At 51.8% G+C, this 15,732-nt stretch overlaps 1 protein-coding gene across 1 annotated transcript; it reads left to right on the top strand.

Moving 5' to 3' along the window:
- The first annotated feature begins 7,656 nt into the window (after positions 1-7,656).
- Positions 7,657-12,056, top strand: ODF4 (outer dense fiber of sperm tails 4). Its single transcript, XM_025920303.2, has 4 exons — positions 7,657-8,068; positions 10,921-11,094; positions 11,337-11,471; positions 11,671-12,056. Exons 1-4 carry the CDS (start codon positions 7,657-7,659, stop codon positions 11,853-11,855), a joined length of 906 nt encoding a protein of 301 aa, XP_025776088.2. The 3' UTR covers positions 11,856-12,056.
- The last annotated feature ends 3,676 nt before the right edge of the window (positions 12,057-15,732 follow it).

Raw genomic sequence — 15,732 nt, forward strand, 5'->3', positions numbered from 1 at the left:
CTTCTGTTACCTTAGGGGCCCCTTTCCATTCTGGGGTGACCCCAGTGTGTCTGTGCAGTCCTGAGGGGTCTGCCCTCTGCGGGCCTGTGGGAGAGGGCAGAGGGCCACGACGCCCGGCCGTAATGGGAGCGGTTGGTGGATGCGGGGAGTGAGGACCGCGGTAAACTTAGAGAAAATGGATGGGAGGGGCGCCTGGGGGGCTCAGGCGGTTGAACGTCCAACTTCGGCTCAGGTCATGATCTCACAGTTTGTGGGTTCCAGCCCCGTGTCGGGCTCTGTGCTGACAGCTGGGAGCCTTGAGCCTGCTTTGGATTCTGTGTCTCCCTCTCTCTGCCCCTCCCCCATGCACACTCCCGTGTGTCTCTCTCTGGTTGCCTCCTGCAACTTCCTTGTAGGTGCGATAGGAGGCTCCAGGGGAGAAGGAGGCTCTCAGGGCTGCCAGGGTTGCCATTCCAGGCATGGTGGTGTGGGTAGCAGGTACGAATGTCCCAGGTGATGATAGGCTCGCCGACCCACGTGGGGAGTCCTGGGGCTGCCATTACCCCCATTCCTTCGCATTCTGTCATGCTGGGGGGATTTAGGAAACAGATATTGTCAGAGGCCCCGGAAAGGTGCAGGTGGGGGAGCTGGGCCGCCCCGGGAATCTCTCTGGGTCAGTAAGTCCTTTCTCCACCAACAACCTTGCTCCTCGTGTTCGTGGTCTCCACGTTTGGGGAGTCGATGACAATGAAGATAGGACACGGCACCTGCCTCTCTTTGGGCTGGCCCTTCTGTGGCCTCTGGGTCAACATCGTCGTGGCGGAGGGGGATGCAATCGTGACCACAAGCAAGAAGTGGACGAGAGGAGCTGCCCCCTTCTCCTCACAGGCTGCTCACTGGCTCTCTCCCCTCTCCTGGCCCCACTGAGCCCTCCAGCCCACTTCTACCTGAGATCCTCTCCAGAGCCCTTCAGCCGGGCTCTCTGTCCATCCCTGAAAGCTAGTCTCTTTCCCCTCCTTCCTTGCTCGCTGGGCTCGCCTCCTCTCTTCAGGGACAGGGATAAGTGCTGGTTCCTGCTCTCTGGGTTGGCCAGTTCACCAGACGGGCACCCCATCCGGTGCAGGAGTAGGGTATCCGCTCCTCCGCCTGCCTGGCGAACCCCAGACCTTGCTCCGCAGCACGCCCAGTCCGAACTGCGGACTCGCCACCCAGCGGCCCCAGAGAGCCACGGGCCAGGGGTAGAGGGGTGCAGAGGGGCAGAACTCGCCCTGCGCCCGCGCCGGAACGGCTGGCACCCTCGGGGGCGTGGCCACGTTCTCCCTGGGCTCTGCGCTCAGGGATTGGCCCCGTCCCCAGTCCTGGCCCCGCCCCTCCGCGCCGGGCCCCGCCCCTCTCTGCTCCACGCTCCGCCCCTCCGTGCCGGCACCTGCACCTGCAGCGCGAGGAGGGCTTCCTGCCTTGGGTCCGGGACGCGTCCTGCGGCTGGTGCTCCGGCTCCGGGTTCGCTGTGCTCGCCTGTCGCGCGAGACAGGATGGGGGTGGCGCTCCCACACACCCCCCTCCCGCCGAGGAGCCCCTGAGGAGTTGAGGAGCAGGCAGAGGGCACGTGCGGGGCACCTGCTCCCCGGGCCCCCGGGCCCTCCCCACGCTCGCGCCCCTACCGTCTCTCCGTCTCCCGCGGTGGTTCTGGGCCCTGGCAGAAGCTTGGCATTTCAGCTCTTCCTTCATCACGATTGAGTTCTTGGGCATGAATGTCTGCCCCCACTCTTCAATCTTGTTTTTCTTTTAAGATTTTTTTTTTTAATTTTTTTTTTCAACGTTTATTTATTTTTGGGACAGAGAGAGACAGAGCATGAACGGGCGAGGGGCAGAGAGAGAGGGAGACACAGAATCAGAAACAGGCTCCAGGCTCTGAGCCATCAGCCCAGAGCCCGACGCGGGGCTCGAACTCACGGACCGCGAGATCGTGACCTGGCTGAAGTCGGATGCTTAACCGACTGCGCCACCCAGGCGCCCCTCTTTTAAGATTTTTAAGTAATCTCTGCATCCAAGGTGGCGCTCGAACCCACAACCTCAAGATCAAGGGTGGCCTGCTCCACTGACTGAGCCAGCCAGGTGCCCCTAACATAAATCTTGGTGGGAATTATGCCACCCTCCCTCCCGAGTACACAGAAGTCACTTTTTTGCTATTTGTAAAATATGGTCTCCCCCCCTCTTTTTTAGGTATAATTTTTAAGGTGTGTATATATATATATATATTTCCCATTTTAAAATTTTATTTATTTATTTCAATTTTGATTCCATTATAGTTAACATACAGTGTTATATTAATTTCAGGTGTACAATATACTGATTCAACAATGTTTTATTTTATTATTAAATTTTTTTTAATGCTTATTTTTGAGAGAGAGAGAGAGACAGAGACAGAGACAGAGTGTGAGCAGGGGAGGGGCAGACAGACAGGGAGACACAGAATCGGGAGCAGGTTCCAGGCTCTAAGCTGTCAGCACAGAGCCCGATGCAGGGCTTGAACTCAGGAACCCTGAGATCATGACCTGAGTGGAAGTCAAAGGCTTCACGGACTGAGCCACCCAGGTGCCCCATGAGGGTATATTTTAAAGGCACAATTTACATACAGGAAAATTTACCCTTTTTAGTGTAACGTTCTGAGGTTTTTGGCAAACATCTATAGTCACGTGACTACCACCAAGATTGAGAAACAAAGGACTTGCATCGCCCCTCCTTCCCCAGATTCCCTGTGCCCCTTTGTGGTGAACCCCTTCCCAATTCCAGCCTCTGGCAACCCCGGCTCTGTTTTCTGTCCCCTGGAATGTTGCCTTTTCTATAACGTCATATAAATGGGACCATATAGTATATAGCCTTTCAAGTCCGGCTTCTTTTGCTAAACTTAATGTATTTGAGCTTCATCTATATACTTCATTACTTTTCGTTGTGGACTAATATTTCAGTGCACGGATACATCAGACTTTGTCCATTCCCTAGTGAAGGGACGTTTGGCTTGTTTCTAGTTTTAAGTGATTATAGATAAAGCCGTTATAAATATTCTTATACAGGGTTTTGTGTGATAACTATCATTCTACTTGGGTGTACATGTAGGATTGGCCGTGCCGGGTCACACGGTAAGTGTACGTTTTAACTGTTTTAAAAACTGGCAGGGTCACCTGGCTGGCCCAGTCGGTAGAGAATGCAACTCTTGGGTCTTGGCTTGGGGTCATGAGTTCAAGCCCCACGTTGGGTGCTGAGCCTACTGAAAAAAAAAAAAACAAAAAACAAAAAAAAACAAAAAAGAAAAACAAAACAGAACTGGGGGCGCCGGGGTGGCTCAGTCGGTTAAGTGTCTGACTTTGGCTCAGGTCGTGATCTCATGTTCGAGCCCCGCATTGGGCTCTGCGCTGATTATCTTGGAGCCTGCTTCGGATTCTCGCTCTCAAAAATAAACAAGCATTAAAACAAACAGAGAAACGGCTGGCAAACTGGGGGTGCCCAGCAGCACCATGTTACCATTATTTTTTTGACTGCTCGGCTTCCTTTCTTTTGGGGGACTGTCGCTCCCCAAGTCCGTGTGGCTCTGGTGGTCTGTCGGTCCGGGCATCCGCCTTCCCACCTCCAGAGGTGGAGACGTGCCCCAGTCGAGGCCAGTCAGACTCTGAGATTCGGAATCCCGATCAGGAACGGGCAAGGGTGGGGGTGAGTGGGGTCACCTGAGGGGAAGCAGTGCGCAGAGGGCCACGTTCCCTGGCTCCCGTCGAGACTCGCCTGGACGTTCAGCTTCCTCTCTGCGTCTGTGTTCACCCAGTATTGCCCCGAGGCATTCCTTCTTGCCCAGCTCAGCCAGTCTGGGTTCGTGCTCGCGACCGGAGAGCTGTCGCTGATACACCAGCAGCTGGTTGGCCAGGACTGCGATTCTGCCAGGCACCTTTGTGCCTCGAACCTTGTGGTCAAAAGGCAGCCCCTCTGAACAGATGCTGGGGCGGTTGTCTTGGGGGGAGGAGCCCCTTTAGGAGACAGAGAACAAAGTACCTCTTCCTCCTGGTCAATGCAGCCCCCTTGGAGGGGCATCGCTCATTGAGCAGAATGCAGACTGGACCTCAGTTCTCACCCACCCCTTCCGCTGTGCGCTCTTGTGCAGTGCTCACCCTCCCCAACTTTCTGCGGAGACCCTGCTGTCAGGTCCCCCACCCTTCCCTTCAGCTCTCTTCTCCTCGCCCCCTTCCAGTTTACCTCTTCTGAGTTTTTACTTGGACCACATCGAGGCTGATAACGGCTATGTTTACTTCTGTAGCCATAGTTAAGTCTTCCGTGCTTTGTCTGTCTGTTGAGTCTGAAAGTTGAAACTCTAACTAATAGTGTTTACCTTATATATTGTGACTTTATACATAGATTTCCCTGCAGACCTATAATCACTAGGATTGCATTTCCTTTCTTAAACTATTTTTTAAGTTTATGTATTTATTTTGAGAGAGAGAGAGAGAGAGAGCATGAGTGGTAGAGGGGCAGAGAGACAGAATCCCAAGCAGGCTCCAAGCTATCAGTGCTGAGCTGGATCCGGGGCTCGATCCCACGAACCCCCAGTCCATGACCTGAGCCGAAATCACGAGTCTAATCAAGCCTGACTGAGCCATCCAGGCTCCCCACTGTTAAGCTATTTTTAATTACCTTTTGAAAAACAGCATCTGATACATTCACAGGATTATATGACATATATGTTGGTTATAAGTTATTATAATATAATAAATGCCTGTGCACCGAGCACCGGAATGAATAACCTATTGCTAATAACCTGTGTGCCCGGTGTAATCCTCTCTGCCCCATTTTCCTGCCTTTCCCGGGAAATAATCACTACTCTGTATTTTGTGTTTATCATTCTACTGATTTTCATTTTTGTTTTTGTTTTTTTCCAAATTTTATTTATTTATTTTAAGTAATCTCTGTACCCAACGTGGGGCTCGAACTCACGACCCTGAGATCAAGCGTGGCACGCTCCTCTGATTGAGTCAGCCAGGCATCCCTCTGCTGATATTTATTTATATTTATTTATTTTTGAGAAAGAGCACAAGCAGAGGAGGGCCAGAGAGAGATGGAGACAGAGGATCCCAAGCAGGCTCCATGCTGACAGGCCGGGCTCGATCCCGTGAACCATGAGATCATGACCTGAGCCGAAATCAAGAGTCTGATGCTCAACTGACTGAGCCACCCAGGCGCCCCTGATTTTTACAACGTACCATGCCATCATAGTAGTGTGTATACTTAAACAACGTTGAGTTTAGTTGGGCTTGTTTAGGAACTCTCTAGAACTGGGATCCTATTTATAGCATAGACTTCTGGGAGTTACGTTTTTCAGGAAACATATTTCCAAGATTCTTCCAGGTTGTTTTGTGTGGCCATTAGGATGAGAAGCTCTTAGAAACTCCAGGAGAACTAAACGAGACCCAAGGAAGGAAACAGAATCCTGAAATCACTAATTCTGCTCAGCCTCCTGGACCCGGGTGTCTCCCGACCGCGGCCGACGGTTCTGAGCATGGCGCTTGTCCCCGCCAGGGCCGGAGCTCTGTCCTCGCCAGTGGGATTGGCGTCTTAGGCAAGAGACCCAACAGGGCTCCCTGGCCCCACCTGAAGATACAGCAAAAAGCCCGAGACCTCGAAGCGGGCCCTCACCGGACCATGCTGGACTGCCACGAACTTGGACTTGCAGCCTCTGAAAACGCGAGGGACACATTTCTGTTGTTTATAAGCTCCCCCGTCTGTGGCATTTTGTTACGGCAGCCGGACAAACTAAGAAACGGAGGAAGAACCCTCACGGGATCTGAGTTCCTGATTCTGGCTGTACTTCCGGTCCTGCTGAGCACGTGACCTTGGGATTCACCATGAACTCCCCTTTTGCTTAGGCCTCTTTGGGTTCCTTCCATCATTTGTAGCCACTCACAGGCGCAAGGATGCCTTCCAAAAACCTGTGTGTTTTTTTTTCCTTCTCCGTATCCTAGCGAGAGAGCACGAACCGATGAAAATGATAATGTAATTGTAACAACTATCACTTTCTGGAAACTGACTATGCAGCATTGAGTGCTCATTGTTTAAATTTTTTTTTTCTTTTTCTTCTTTTTCAACGTTTTTATTTATTTTTGGGACAGAGAGAGACAGAGCATGAACGGGGGAGGGACAGAGAGAGAGGCAGACACAGAATCGGAAATAGGCTCCAGGCTCCGAGCCATCAGCCCAGAGCCTGACGCGGGGCTCGAACTCACGGACCGTGAGATCGTGACCTGGCTGAAGTCGGACGCTTAACCGACTGCGCCACCCAGGCGCCCCGAGTGCTCATTGTTTATTATCCCATTTGCTACTGAAACGGAGTCTGCGAGGAGGGTTATTGTTCCTGTGTTACAGGTGAGTAAACTGAGGCACAAAGAAGCTGTTGGATGCATGCAGGTTCGCTGGCCCACATTCCTCTCTCTGCCTGTGGGACCTTAAAGTCTGTGTTCTTAACCACGTGGATCACTACTGCCTCCTCAGAGTGAACCGACTCTGATAGGATTCAAACTCACATCCCAAATCTGAAAGGCTTTTTCCTTGCCAGAGCTCCTGGGGTCTGAGGTCTAGAAGCTGCTATGATCAGGTCGCCCCAGGTGATTCAGATTTATTTTCTCCTAGCCGAGAAAAATCTCAGACTGTGGGGCTCCTGGCTGGCTCAGTGGGTGGGTGGGGCGTGAGGCTCTTGATCTTGGTGTTGTGGGTTCGAGCCCCACGTGGGGTGTAGAGATTATTTTTAAAAAATAAAAAGAAAACCATAAAAAAGAAAAGAAAAGAAAAATTTCAGCTCGTGTGACACTCCTTTACCCCCTCCTTATCCTATGTCCTCCCCTTCTGGTGCTGAGGGGAAATAAGGAAGCGAAGAAGATACAGAGTGGAGGCGGGAGGGAGGTGAGGGGTTGGGGGGAGTAGTGAGAAGGTCGGTCACACCTTTGGAAGACATTTCCGAAGAACTTAGGGAGGCTGCTTTTCTTTTTTTTTTTTTTTTTTTTTAAATTTTTTTTTTCAACGTTTATTTATTTTTGGGACAGAGAGAGACAGAGCATGAATGGGGGAGGGGCAGAGAGAGAGGGAGACACAGAATCGGAAACGGGCCCCAGGCTCTGAGCCATCAGCCCAGAGCCCGACGCGGGGCTCGAACTCACGGACCGCGAGATCGTGACCTGGCTGAAGTCGGACGCTTAACCGGCTGCGCCACCCAGGCGCCCCAGGGAGGCTGCTTTTCTGAGGACCGACTCCCTCTCCTCCCTGCTCCCTCTGTCAGCATTTTGGGGTGGGGTCAGGGCCGAGGATGTGGGAAGCGAAGAGGGGACCCTCAGAAACCGCAGCTCTTGGGAGGTGGGGCCCGTGACCTTGGGCCCCTCCCCCACTTGACTGTCCCGCCCCCGGAATATTGGAAAGTTCCATGGCAGTTAGGGGCCCGGTCCTACTGAATAGGTTGTTTCTTTCCCAGACCCCAGGCCCTGTGGTGGCAAGGACTCTGCCTGCTACAAATATTTAAAGGATGAGGGGCCACTGAGCCCAGCAAGGGAAGGTGGAGATGGGGTGGAGGTTAGGGGGAGAGACAGGGAGTGCTCAGGATGGGGGCAGGGGCCTTTAGGGCTGGATTTCCCGGGCCGGTAGGAAAAACGGATGAGCATCCAAACCCTGGCGAGGGAAGCGGGGGCTGGGAAGCAGGACCGGGCGGAGGGGAGCCTGGCCCAAGAAGAGAGCTGGCCGGCTGACCCCAGCGGTGACAGGCAGGTGCCCGGGGAGCACCCCTCGGAGCCCCGGAGAATCTCCGTGCTGCCCCTGTGGTGGAGGATGACGCACAGCTCCCGCTGGGTAGCGCGGGTGCTGGCCTCCGAGCTCAGCCTCGTCGCCTTCATCCTGCTGCTGGCCATGGTGTTCTCCAAGAAGTGGCTGTGCCTCTCCGGGAGCCGCGTCTACCAGCGCTGGCCCACCAACGTCAGCGCGAGAATCTACACGTCGGCTCGTCTCATGTCCATGGGGCTCCTGTACATCTGCAAATCCAAGAGCTGCTCCAGCTCCGAAAACGGGAAAGGTGAGACCCTCCGCGCCCCCGTCGCCGCCCCCGGGGAACCGGCCCGCCTCGGTCGCGCCGTCTGCGCCCTGTGGCCTCGTCCCCTCCTTCTGGACGTCCCCAGTGCTGTTTCCCTGCAAGATGGCCTCACCGGCAGAGACCGCCGGGGATCGGTTTTCATTCTCCCGTCCGTCCCGGCCGGAGGGCTCTGCCTGACCCAAGGGAAGGTACCATTGCTCTGGAGGAGCTCAAGAGCCCAGTCTGCGCCTGTGACAATGTTGCCAGGCACGACTCTCAGGGAATGTCAATCATTCAATCACACAACACACCCGTTATATTGGGAGAAGAGCCTCCTTGGAGGTGGGGATTTCCTTCCTCTAGGCTTGCAAACCCCTAGCTTCAGGGGAGTCCCCAGAATGCTCTTTCCCAGGCCCGGGCCCCAGACTCTTTTCTTCCCTTCTCCCTCAGGCCCTGCTTTTCTGGGCCAGCTCTGGGTTTCCGTGTCTGGTTTCCCTGCTCCTTCCTTCTCCGCGTCCTTGCAGCCTTTCTCTTCTAGTTCTTGTTCGTCTGACCTCCCCTCCCGGCGCTGGGCCTCCTTTCTCAGCTCTCGCGCAAAACCAGAGCGTGTTTTTTTTTTTTTTTTTTTTTTAATGTTCATTTATTTACTTTTGAGAGCGTGAACATGCAGGGGAGGGGCAGAGAGAGAGGGAGACACAGAATCCGAAACAAGCTCCAGGCTCTGAGCGGTCAGCACAGAGACCAACGCGGGGCTCGAACTCACGGACCGTGAGATCGTGACCTGAGCCGAAGTCGGACGCTTAACCGACCAAGCCACCCAGTCGCCCCTGTTTTGTTTTTTGTAATGTTCATTTATTTACTTTTGAGAGAGCGTGAACATGCAGGGGAGGGGCAGAGAGAGAGGGAGACGCAGAATCCCAAGCAGTCTCTACCCTGTTAGCGCAGAGCCTGACGTGGGGCCTGATCCGGCAAACTACGATCATGACCTGAGCTAAAGTTAAGAGTCAGATGCTCGACCTACTGAGCCACCAGGCACCCGTTAAATTATTTATTTATTTATTTATTTATTTATTTATTTATTTTGAGAGAGAGTGAGAGAGAAAGAGCGTGAACGGAGGGGAGGGGCAGAGAGAATCCCAAGCAGGCTCTGCAACGTCAGCACAGAGCCGGACCCGGGGCTCGATCTCGCGCACCGTGAGATCATGACCTGACCTGAAATCAAGAGTCCGCTGCTTAACCCACTGAGCCACCCAGGCGCCCCTATTTATTATTATGTGTTAAAGAGTTTATTTTTAAGTAATCTCCATGTCCAGTGTGGGGCCCGAACTCACAACCCCGAGATCAAGAGTTGCACACTCCACCGACTGAGCCAGGCTTTAAAAAAAAAAAAAAACTGAACAAATTTTGAATGGTTTTTATGCAGCTGTACTCAGTCTTCATAAACAATTTTATATCTTCTAAATTATTTTAATTTAATTTATAGTGTTTTAAATATGTCTATAAAGATACAGTAAACGTTTCCATATTATAATAGATGGGACATTGGGTCAGTCAGTTGAGTGTCCGACTTCGGGTCTGGTCATGATCTCATGGTTCATGGGTTCAGGCCTCACATTAGGCTCTGTGCTGACGGCTTGGAGCCTGCTTCGGATTCTCTGTCTCCCTTTCCCTGCCCCTCTCCCACCCGTGCTCTCTCCCTCACAAGTAAACATTAAAAAAATATATGAGGGGCGCCTAGGTGGCGCAGTCGGTTAAGCGTCCGACTTCAGCCAGGTCACGATCTCGCGGTCCGTGAGTTCGAGCCCCGCGTCGGGCTCTGGGCTGATGGCTCAGAGCCTGGAGCCTGTTTCCGATTCTGTGTCTCCCTCTCTCTCTGCCCCTCGCCCGTTCATGCTCTGTCTCTCTCTGTCCCAAAAATAAATAAACGTTGAAGAAAAAAAAAATTAAAAAAAATATATATATATGAATTAATAGATATATATCAAGTGAATGGATTGTCACCTTTTTACTTGACTTTTATTCTTCCATTCTTGGCAAAGTTTATTTCCAATGTCATATTTGTGAAAAAAGGAGCAACAAATTTGTTAATCATAAAGTTTTTTTTCCTCCCTGTGTTTAGTATGAATTCTTTGGTATAGATTTCCCAAAGTGGCTTGGCTGGATGAAAGAATGAAATATTTTAAGTTTTTGGGGGGTTTTATTTATTTATTTGCTTATTTATTTTGAGTGGGACGGAGAGAGAGAGAGCTTGTGGGGAAGGGGCAGAGAGAGGGGGGAGACAGGGAATCCCAAGCACGTTCCGTGCTGTCAGTGTGGAGCCTCCTGTGGGGCTTGAACTCACATACTGGGAGATCATGACCTGAGCCGAAGTTGGACACCTAACCGACTGAGCCATCCAGGCCCTCCTCCCCAACCCACTTTTCTATTGAGTTATTCATTTTCGTATATGGTTGGGATTTTCAAACAATCTCCATGTTAAGACTCCTTGCCGGGGTGCCTGGGTGGCTCAGTCGGTTAAGCGTCTGACTTCGGTTCAGGGCATGATCTCACAGTTCGTGGGTTCGAGCCCCACGTCGGGCTCTGTGCTGACAGCTCGGAGCCTGCTTCGGATTCTGTGTCTCCCTCTCTCTCTGCCCCTCCCCTGCTCATACTCTGTCTGTCTCTCTCGCTCTCAAAAATAAACATTAAAAAAAAAAAGAACCCTTGCCTATTTAATAAGTGAAAGTCATATTTCATTGTTATCTCAAATGTGCATTTCTTCGATTATTAACTTTTTCTCGTAATTACTCATTTGATTATATATATTTTTTTCTCTTGTGAATCCTGAGTTCGTCCTGTATTCTCATTTTCTCCAGATAGTTTTAAGCTGTGGGAAAATCACCCGGTCTTCGGGGTGGCCCGGATAACCTTCTGCCTGACCCTGGGGCTGGGCTTTGTCTTCACCGTCTGGTTGCACCTGCCGTATCTACCTGGTCTGAAGAGACTGCCCTTCTTTAGCTGGATCGGGACCATCCTGAGCTTCTTTGAAGGTACCCCTAGCTCTGGGAATGGAGCTCAGTTTCTCACAAGCCACATCTTCCTGGGCACTCCTCCCTCTTCCTTCCTTTGGGGGGGGGGTGGGGCGGGGGGGGTGGGCGCTGAGAATGGAGTCCCCCCATTTCCCCCGTCCCTGGAGAGGTGGAGTCGGGTGGGGCTGCGCTAACTCAGCACAGAAGGGAGCATCCTTGGGGGATTCTTAGGTGAGAAGGTCTCTTGGCTTCCTGTCTCCCAGTTACCTTTATCTTCTCCACCCTCCTGCTGTTCCCTATTAACCTCTGGATCTTTGAGTTGAAGAGGAATTTATCTGTCCCCATCGGCTGGAGCTATTTCATAGGCTGGCTGGTGTTTGTCCTGTATGTCACCTGCGGTGAGTGGCCTGGCGGCCCTGGGAAGGAGGTGGCTCAGGGCAGAAGGAGTGTGGAGGGAGGGAGGGGCTGGTAAGGCCCGGAGGTAGGGAGGTAGGTTCTTAGGATTCACGTCCCCTTGGGCCTCACCTCGCCTGGCCTGCCGCTTGCTTTCCTCCGTTCTCCACATTTCCTGTCCCCCATCCCTTTGTCCTTTGCCAGCGGCCCTCTGCCACTTCAACCACAAACACTTCTGGAGCGTGATTATGAACTGTCCCAGCCGGGCTGCGTCTTGCAGCAATGGTGCCAGCTCAGTACAGAACTTTCCGAGTGAGCCGGGGGTCTCACACGCCTCGGTCAAGCAGGAGGAAATCCTGGATCCAGAGCGAAAGAAGGCATCTCCGTAACCTTTTCGGAAATCCTGGCGCCAACTTCGGCCGCCCCTCGTCCGAATCCCTCTCCTCATCCTTTCTCGAAGCCCTGGGTAGGTTGGCTCTCCTCACCTCGAGGACTTAGAGAGGGAGGATTTTAGGTCAGCCTCGCACTCGCCCTCCTTGTTCCTGCCGGCTGACAGCGGGGCCGATGGGGAATAAATTGTCTCTTGCTTACCGTGTCTGGGAGTGGTTGAGACAAGACGACAGCTTGAAGAAGGCGAGGAAGGGAGAGAGAACAACTTCGTTTCCCGACTCTTCCTGCCTAGGAGCCTTTGGGCTCGCCCCGTTTCTCCCACAGCACACTTGTGCCCCGGTGAAAGGCGTCTCGAGAGCTACGCCCTTCCACACTTCGTTACCCGCATCCCAACATTTGCTAGGAGGCGGGGGGCGTGAGGAGGAGAGATCACTTATGACCAGTTGGTTTATAGGGAGTGAACGACTCAAGAGCAAACTGGCCACAAGGTGAGAGGCAGGTTACCTGGGCTGTGGCTGTACCGTGTGTGCTGGGCAGCCATCCCACCTCCTGTGTCCTCAGGTGACCAAGAGGTCCCAGCGCCCTGGGCCAGGGTACCACTGGCACCAACTCCAACTCCAATTCCACCCCGACCTCCGTCCACACCTTCTCCTCCGCCCTTCCATCACCACCGCTCTCAACTCCACCAGTTCTGACACCCCTTTGGGCTTCTCCTGCTCTCCGACCAAGCTTCCCGTGTAACGGCAGGAATAAAACCGTGAGAGTCAGGCCCTACGATCGAGACACAGAGTGTCCTTTTGGATTACGAACTTCGTCTAGCCTCACGAACACGTGCGGCACCTGCCTGGGGCAGCACCGGCAATGACCACTGGCATTCGGATATCCCGCACGGAGAGGCTGGTCTCCCAGGAGAGCCGCTGTGGCCGATCTGTCGAATCCTTCCAGATGGAGCTGCCACGCCAGCCAGCTAGAGGAGAGAAGGCACAAAATCCGAGTGGGGTGGGTAGACGAAAGCTGTATGTCTTAGCGGGTCGAGCCGTCCGATACTGCTGTTTCCGCAGTTAAATGCTGCCAGTTTCATAAGGTTCAACCTAAGACGTCTGACTGGTTTCTATTTGATTTTTTTTTTTTTTTGGCTCTTTTGAGATTCTTGTCCCTAACCGTACCTGACGAGCGGTGTGCATGCTCCTTGGCTCCAGGCAAACGGTCTGAGCAAAGAATATGTGGGCTTGAAATCTGGGCCGAGCAGCACCCCACAAATTCAGACTCATCGTCTCCCTCGTGCTTCTTCCCCCCAGTAGCCAGGATTTATTGATTTGGTCATCCTTGGGGAGGAAACAACAAGCAAATGTAGGTCATGATCGGAGAAAGGGATTTGGTAATTTGAAAGAGGTCATAAACGCAAATGCCTACAGGGATGAGACTATCTGCCTCCTACATAAATAAAGGGGGCTATGCTTCCAGTCTCTGTATAATTTTCCTCTTTTGATAAAGGCCTAATATAATCTTTTGCTGGATAACAAATTACCCCAAACTTGGTGGCTTAAAATAATAAACATTATCTCACGTAGTTTCCGGGATCAGGAATCTGGGAGCAGCTTAGCTGAATGGTTCTTGCTCAGGGTCTCTCACGAGGTCATAGTCAAGATGTCAGCTGGGGCTGCAGTCATCTGAAGGCTTGACTGGGGCTGGAGGATCTACTTCCAGTGTGGTTCACTCGTATGACTGTCGACGGTTCCTTGCCACAGGGGCCTCTTTCATGGGCTGCTAGGTTGTCGAGAGCTCGTGTCCCCCAGAGTGAGTGATCTAAGAGAGAACGAGGAAGGAGGAAGAGGAGGAAGTGTCCGTGCCCTTTATGACTTAGTCTTGGAAGAAATACACTGTTACTTTCACCACATAAATCAGCTGAAATTTCAGAATTGCACTGTGTTGCAAGGGAGGAACTAAGTCCTCCTCATGGGGCCTTTAAGGATTATTCCAACAAAGCTGTGGAAATTGCACTCAGAGAGGCATTTGAAATTGGAGGATTCATTATATCCACAGGTCCTAGAAGAGGTCCACATTCCACATGGAGGCCACATGGAAGGAAAGCCCAGAGAGCAGGCTCAACCACGCAGATGGGGAGCTGAGAGAGTGAGGACCCGTGGCCAAGTGCCTTTATTGGGGTCAAGCAAACGTCTGAGGGATTTTCATTGGTGCATTTGGATGTCACTAGGTTATAGTCAGGGGAGGGCCAAAAGAGGAACTTGTGGCAGGAGCCAGCCTTGTCACACTTGGTGCACCTGTCACCTGGTAAGGTGCTCACAGTCTCATCGTGGAGCTGTTGAGGCATCCGGCAGAGATGAAGTTTTAAGCATTCATGACACACTGGCCGTCTGTTATGGGCTGAGTTGTGTCTCCCCCAGAATTCATACGTTGGAGCCCTAACCCCCAGTACCTCAGAATGTAACTAGCTGGAGATAGGGTCTTACGAGGTGCACAGGAAAGACCAGGTGAGAAGGTGTGCATCTACAAGCCGCGTAAGAGAGGTCTCAGAAAGAGACCGAACCTATTACACTTGACCTTGGACTTCCAGCCTCTAGAATTGGGAGAAAATAAGTTTCTGTTGTTTAAAGGACCTAGTCTGTGGCGCTTTGTTACGGCTGCCCTAGCAAACAAATGTGCCGCCTAAATTAGGTCCAGGTGCAGGTGAGGCTCTTTAGATGCAATGCCTTAAATACAGGGAGTCAAGTGCAGGTCCTCTCAATCTGAATACCTGTGAACTAGAGAGACATGTGACCACCCCCACACAGCCAGAAACCATGGCAGGGCAGTCAAGGGGTAACCCTGACAGACGCTACTGTTTACAAAGGGGGATAATGACATATAATGAACACTGAGTAATGTATAGAATTATTGAATCGTTATGTTGTACACTTGAAACTGATGTAACACTGTATGTTCATCATACTCCAAAAAAAAAAAAAAAAAAAGCGGGGAGGGGAATATGAATGAGAGACACAACGGGGAGTCATTGGTTCATAGCACTTCTGAAATCCAGCTGGGAAAATGTTGAAATGTCCTTGATTGAGACTCAGTCCTGGAGTGTCAGGGTGGCTCAGTCGGTTGAGCGGCTGACTTTGGCTCAGGTCATGGTCTCATGGTTCATGGGTTCGAGCCCCACGTCGGGCTCTGTGCTCACAGAACAGAGATTCTGTGACTCACTCCCTCTCTGCCTCTCCCTGCTTTTGCTCTCTCTCTCAAAAATAAATAAACATCTGAAAAAAAAAAAAAGATTCAGTCCTATTTTTCCCCAGCTGCAAGTCTCCATGGGTTTTTTTTTTTTTTTAATTTTTTTTTTCAACGTTTATTTATTTTTGGGACAGAGAGAGACAGAGCATGAACGGGGGAGGGGCAGAGAGAGAGGGAGACACAGAATTGGAAACAGGCTCCAGGCTCTGAGCCATCAGCCCAGAGCCTGACGCGGGGCTCAAACTCACGGACCGCGAGATCGTGACCTGGCTGAAGTCGGACACCTAACCGACTGCGCCACCCAGGCGCCCCTATGGGTTTTTTTTTTTTTTTTTAGATGTAACACACATGCCATAAAATTTACCACTTTAAAGTACGCAATTCAGTGGTTTTAGTATATTCACAATGTGCAACCATCACCACTATCCCATTCCAGAACACTCTACTGCTATAATTACTCCCCCTTCCCTCCATCCCCTGGACCTAGTCTACGTTCTGTTTCTCTGCATTTGCTCATTCTGGACATTTCATATAAATGGAATCATACAATACCCAGCCTCTTGTGTCCAGTTTCCTTTGCTTAGCATAATGTTTTCAAGGGTCGTTCATGTTGTTCAACTCCGTGATGAGAGGCAGAGCCCTCCC

Source organism: Puma concolor, chromosome E1 (assembly GCF_028749965.1).
Source record: "Puma concolor isolate L17-30 chromosome E1, mPumCon1.1.hap2, whole genome shotgun sequence".
In the NCBI taxonomy this organism is placed as follows: Eukaryota; Metazoa; Chordata; class Mammalia; order Carnivora; family Felidae; genus Puma; species Puma concolor.

What these genes read in the sequence shown, in the direction of transcription:
- ODF4 (XM_025920303.2), top strand. Translation starts at nt 7,657, where the DNA reads ATGAGCATCCAAACCCTGGCGAGGGAAGCGGGGGCTGGGAAGCAGGAC. An exon ending in CAGCTCCGAAAACGGGAAAG is followed by an intron (nt 8,069 to 10,920) that starts GTGAGACCCTCC and finishes CATTTTCTCCAG; the next exon opens with ATAGTTTTAAGCTGTGGGAA. An exon ending in TGTCCTGTATGTCACCTGCG is followed by an intron (nt 11,472 to 11,670) that starts GTGAGTGGCCTG and finishes GTCCTTTGCCAG; the next exon opens with CGGCCCTCTGCCACTTCAAC.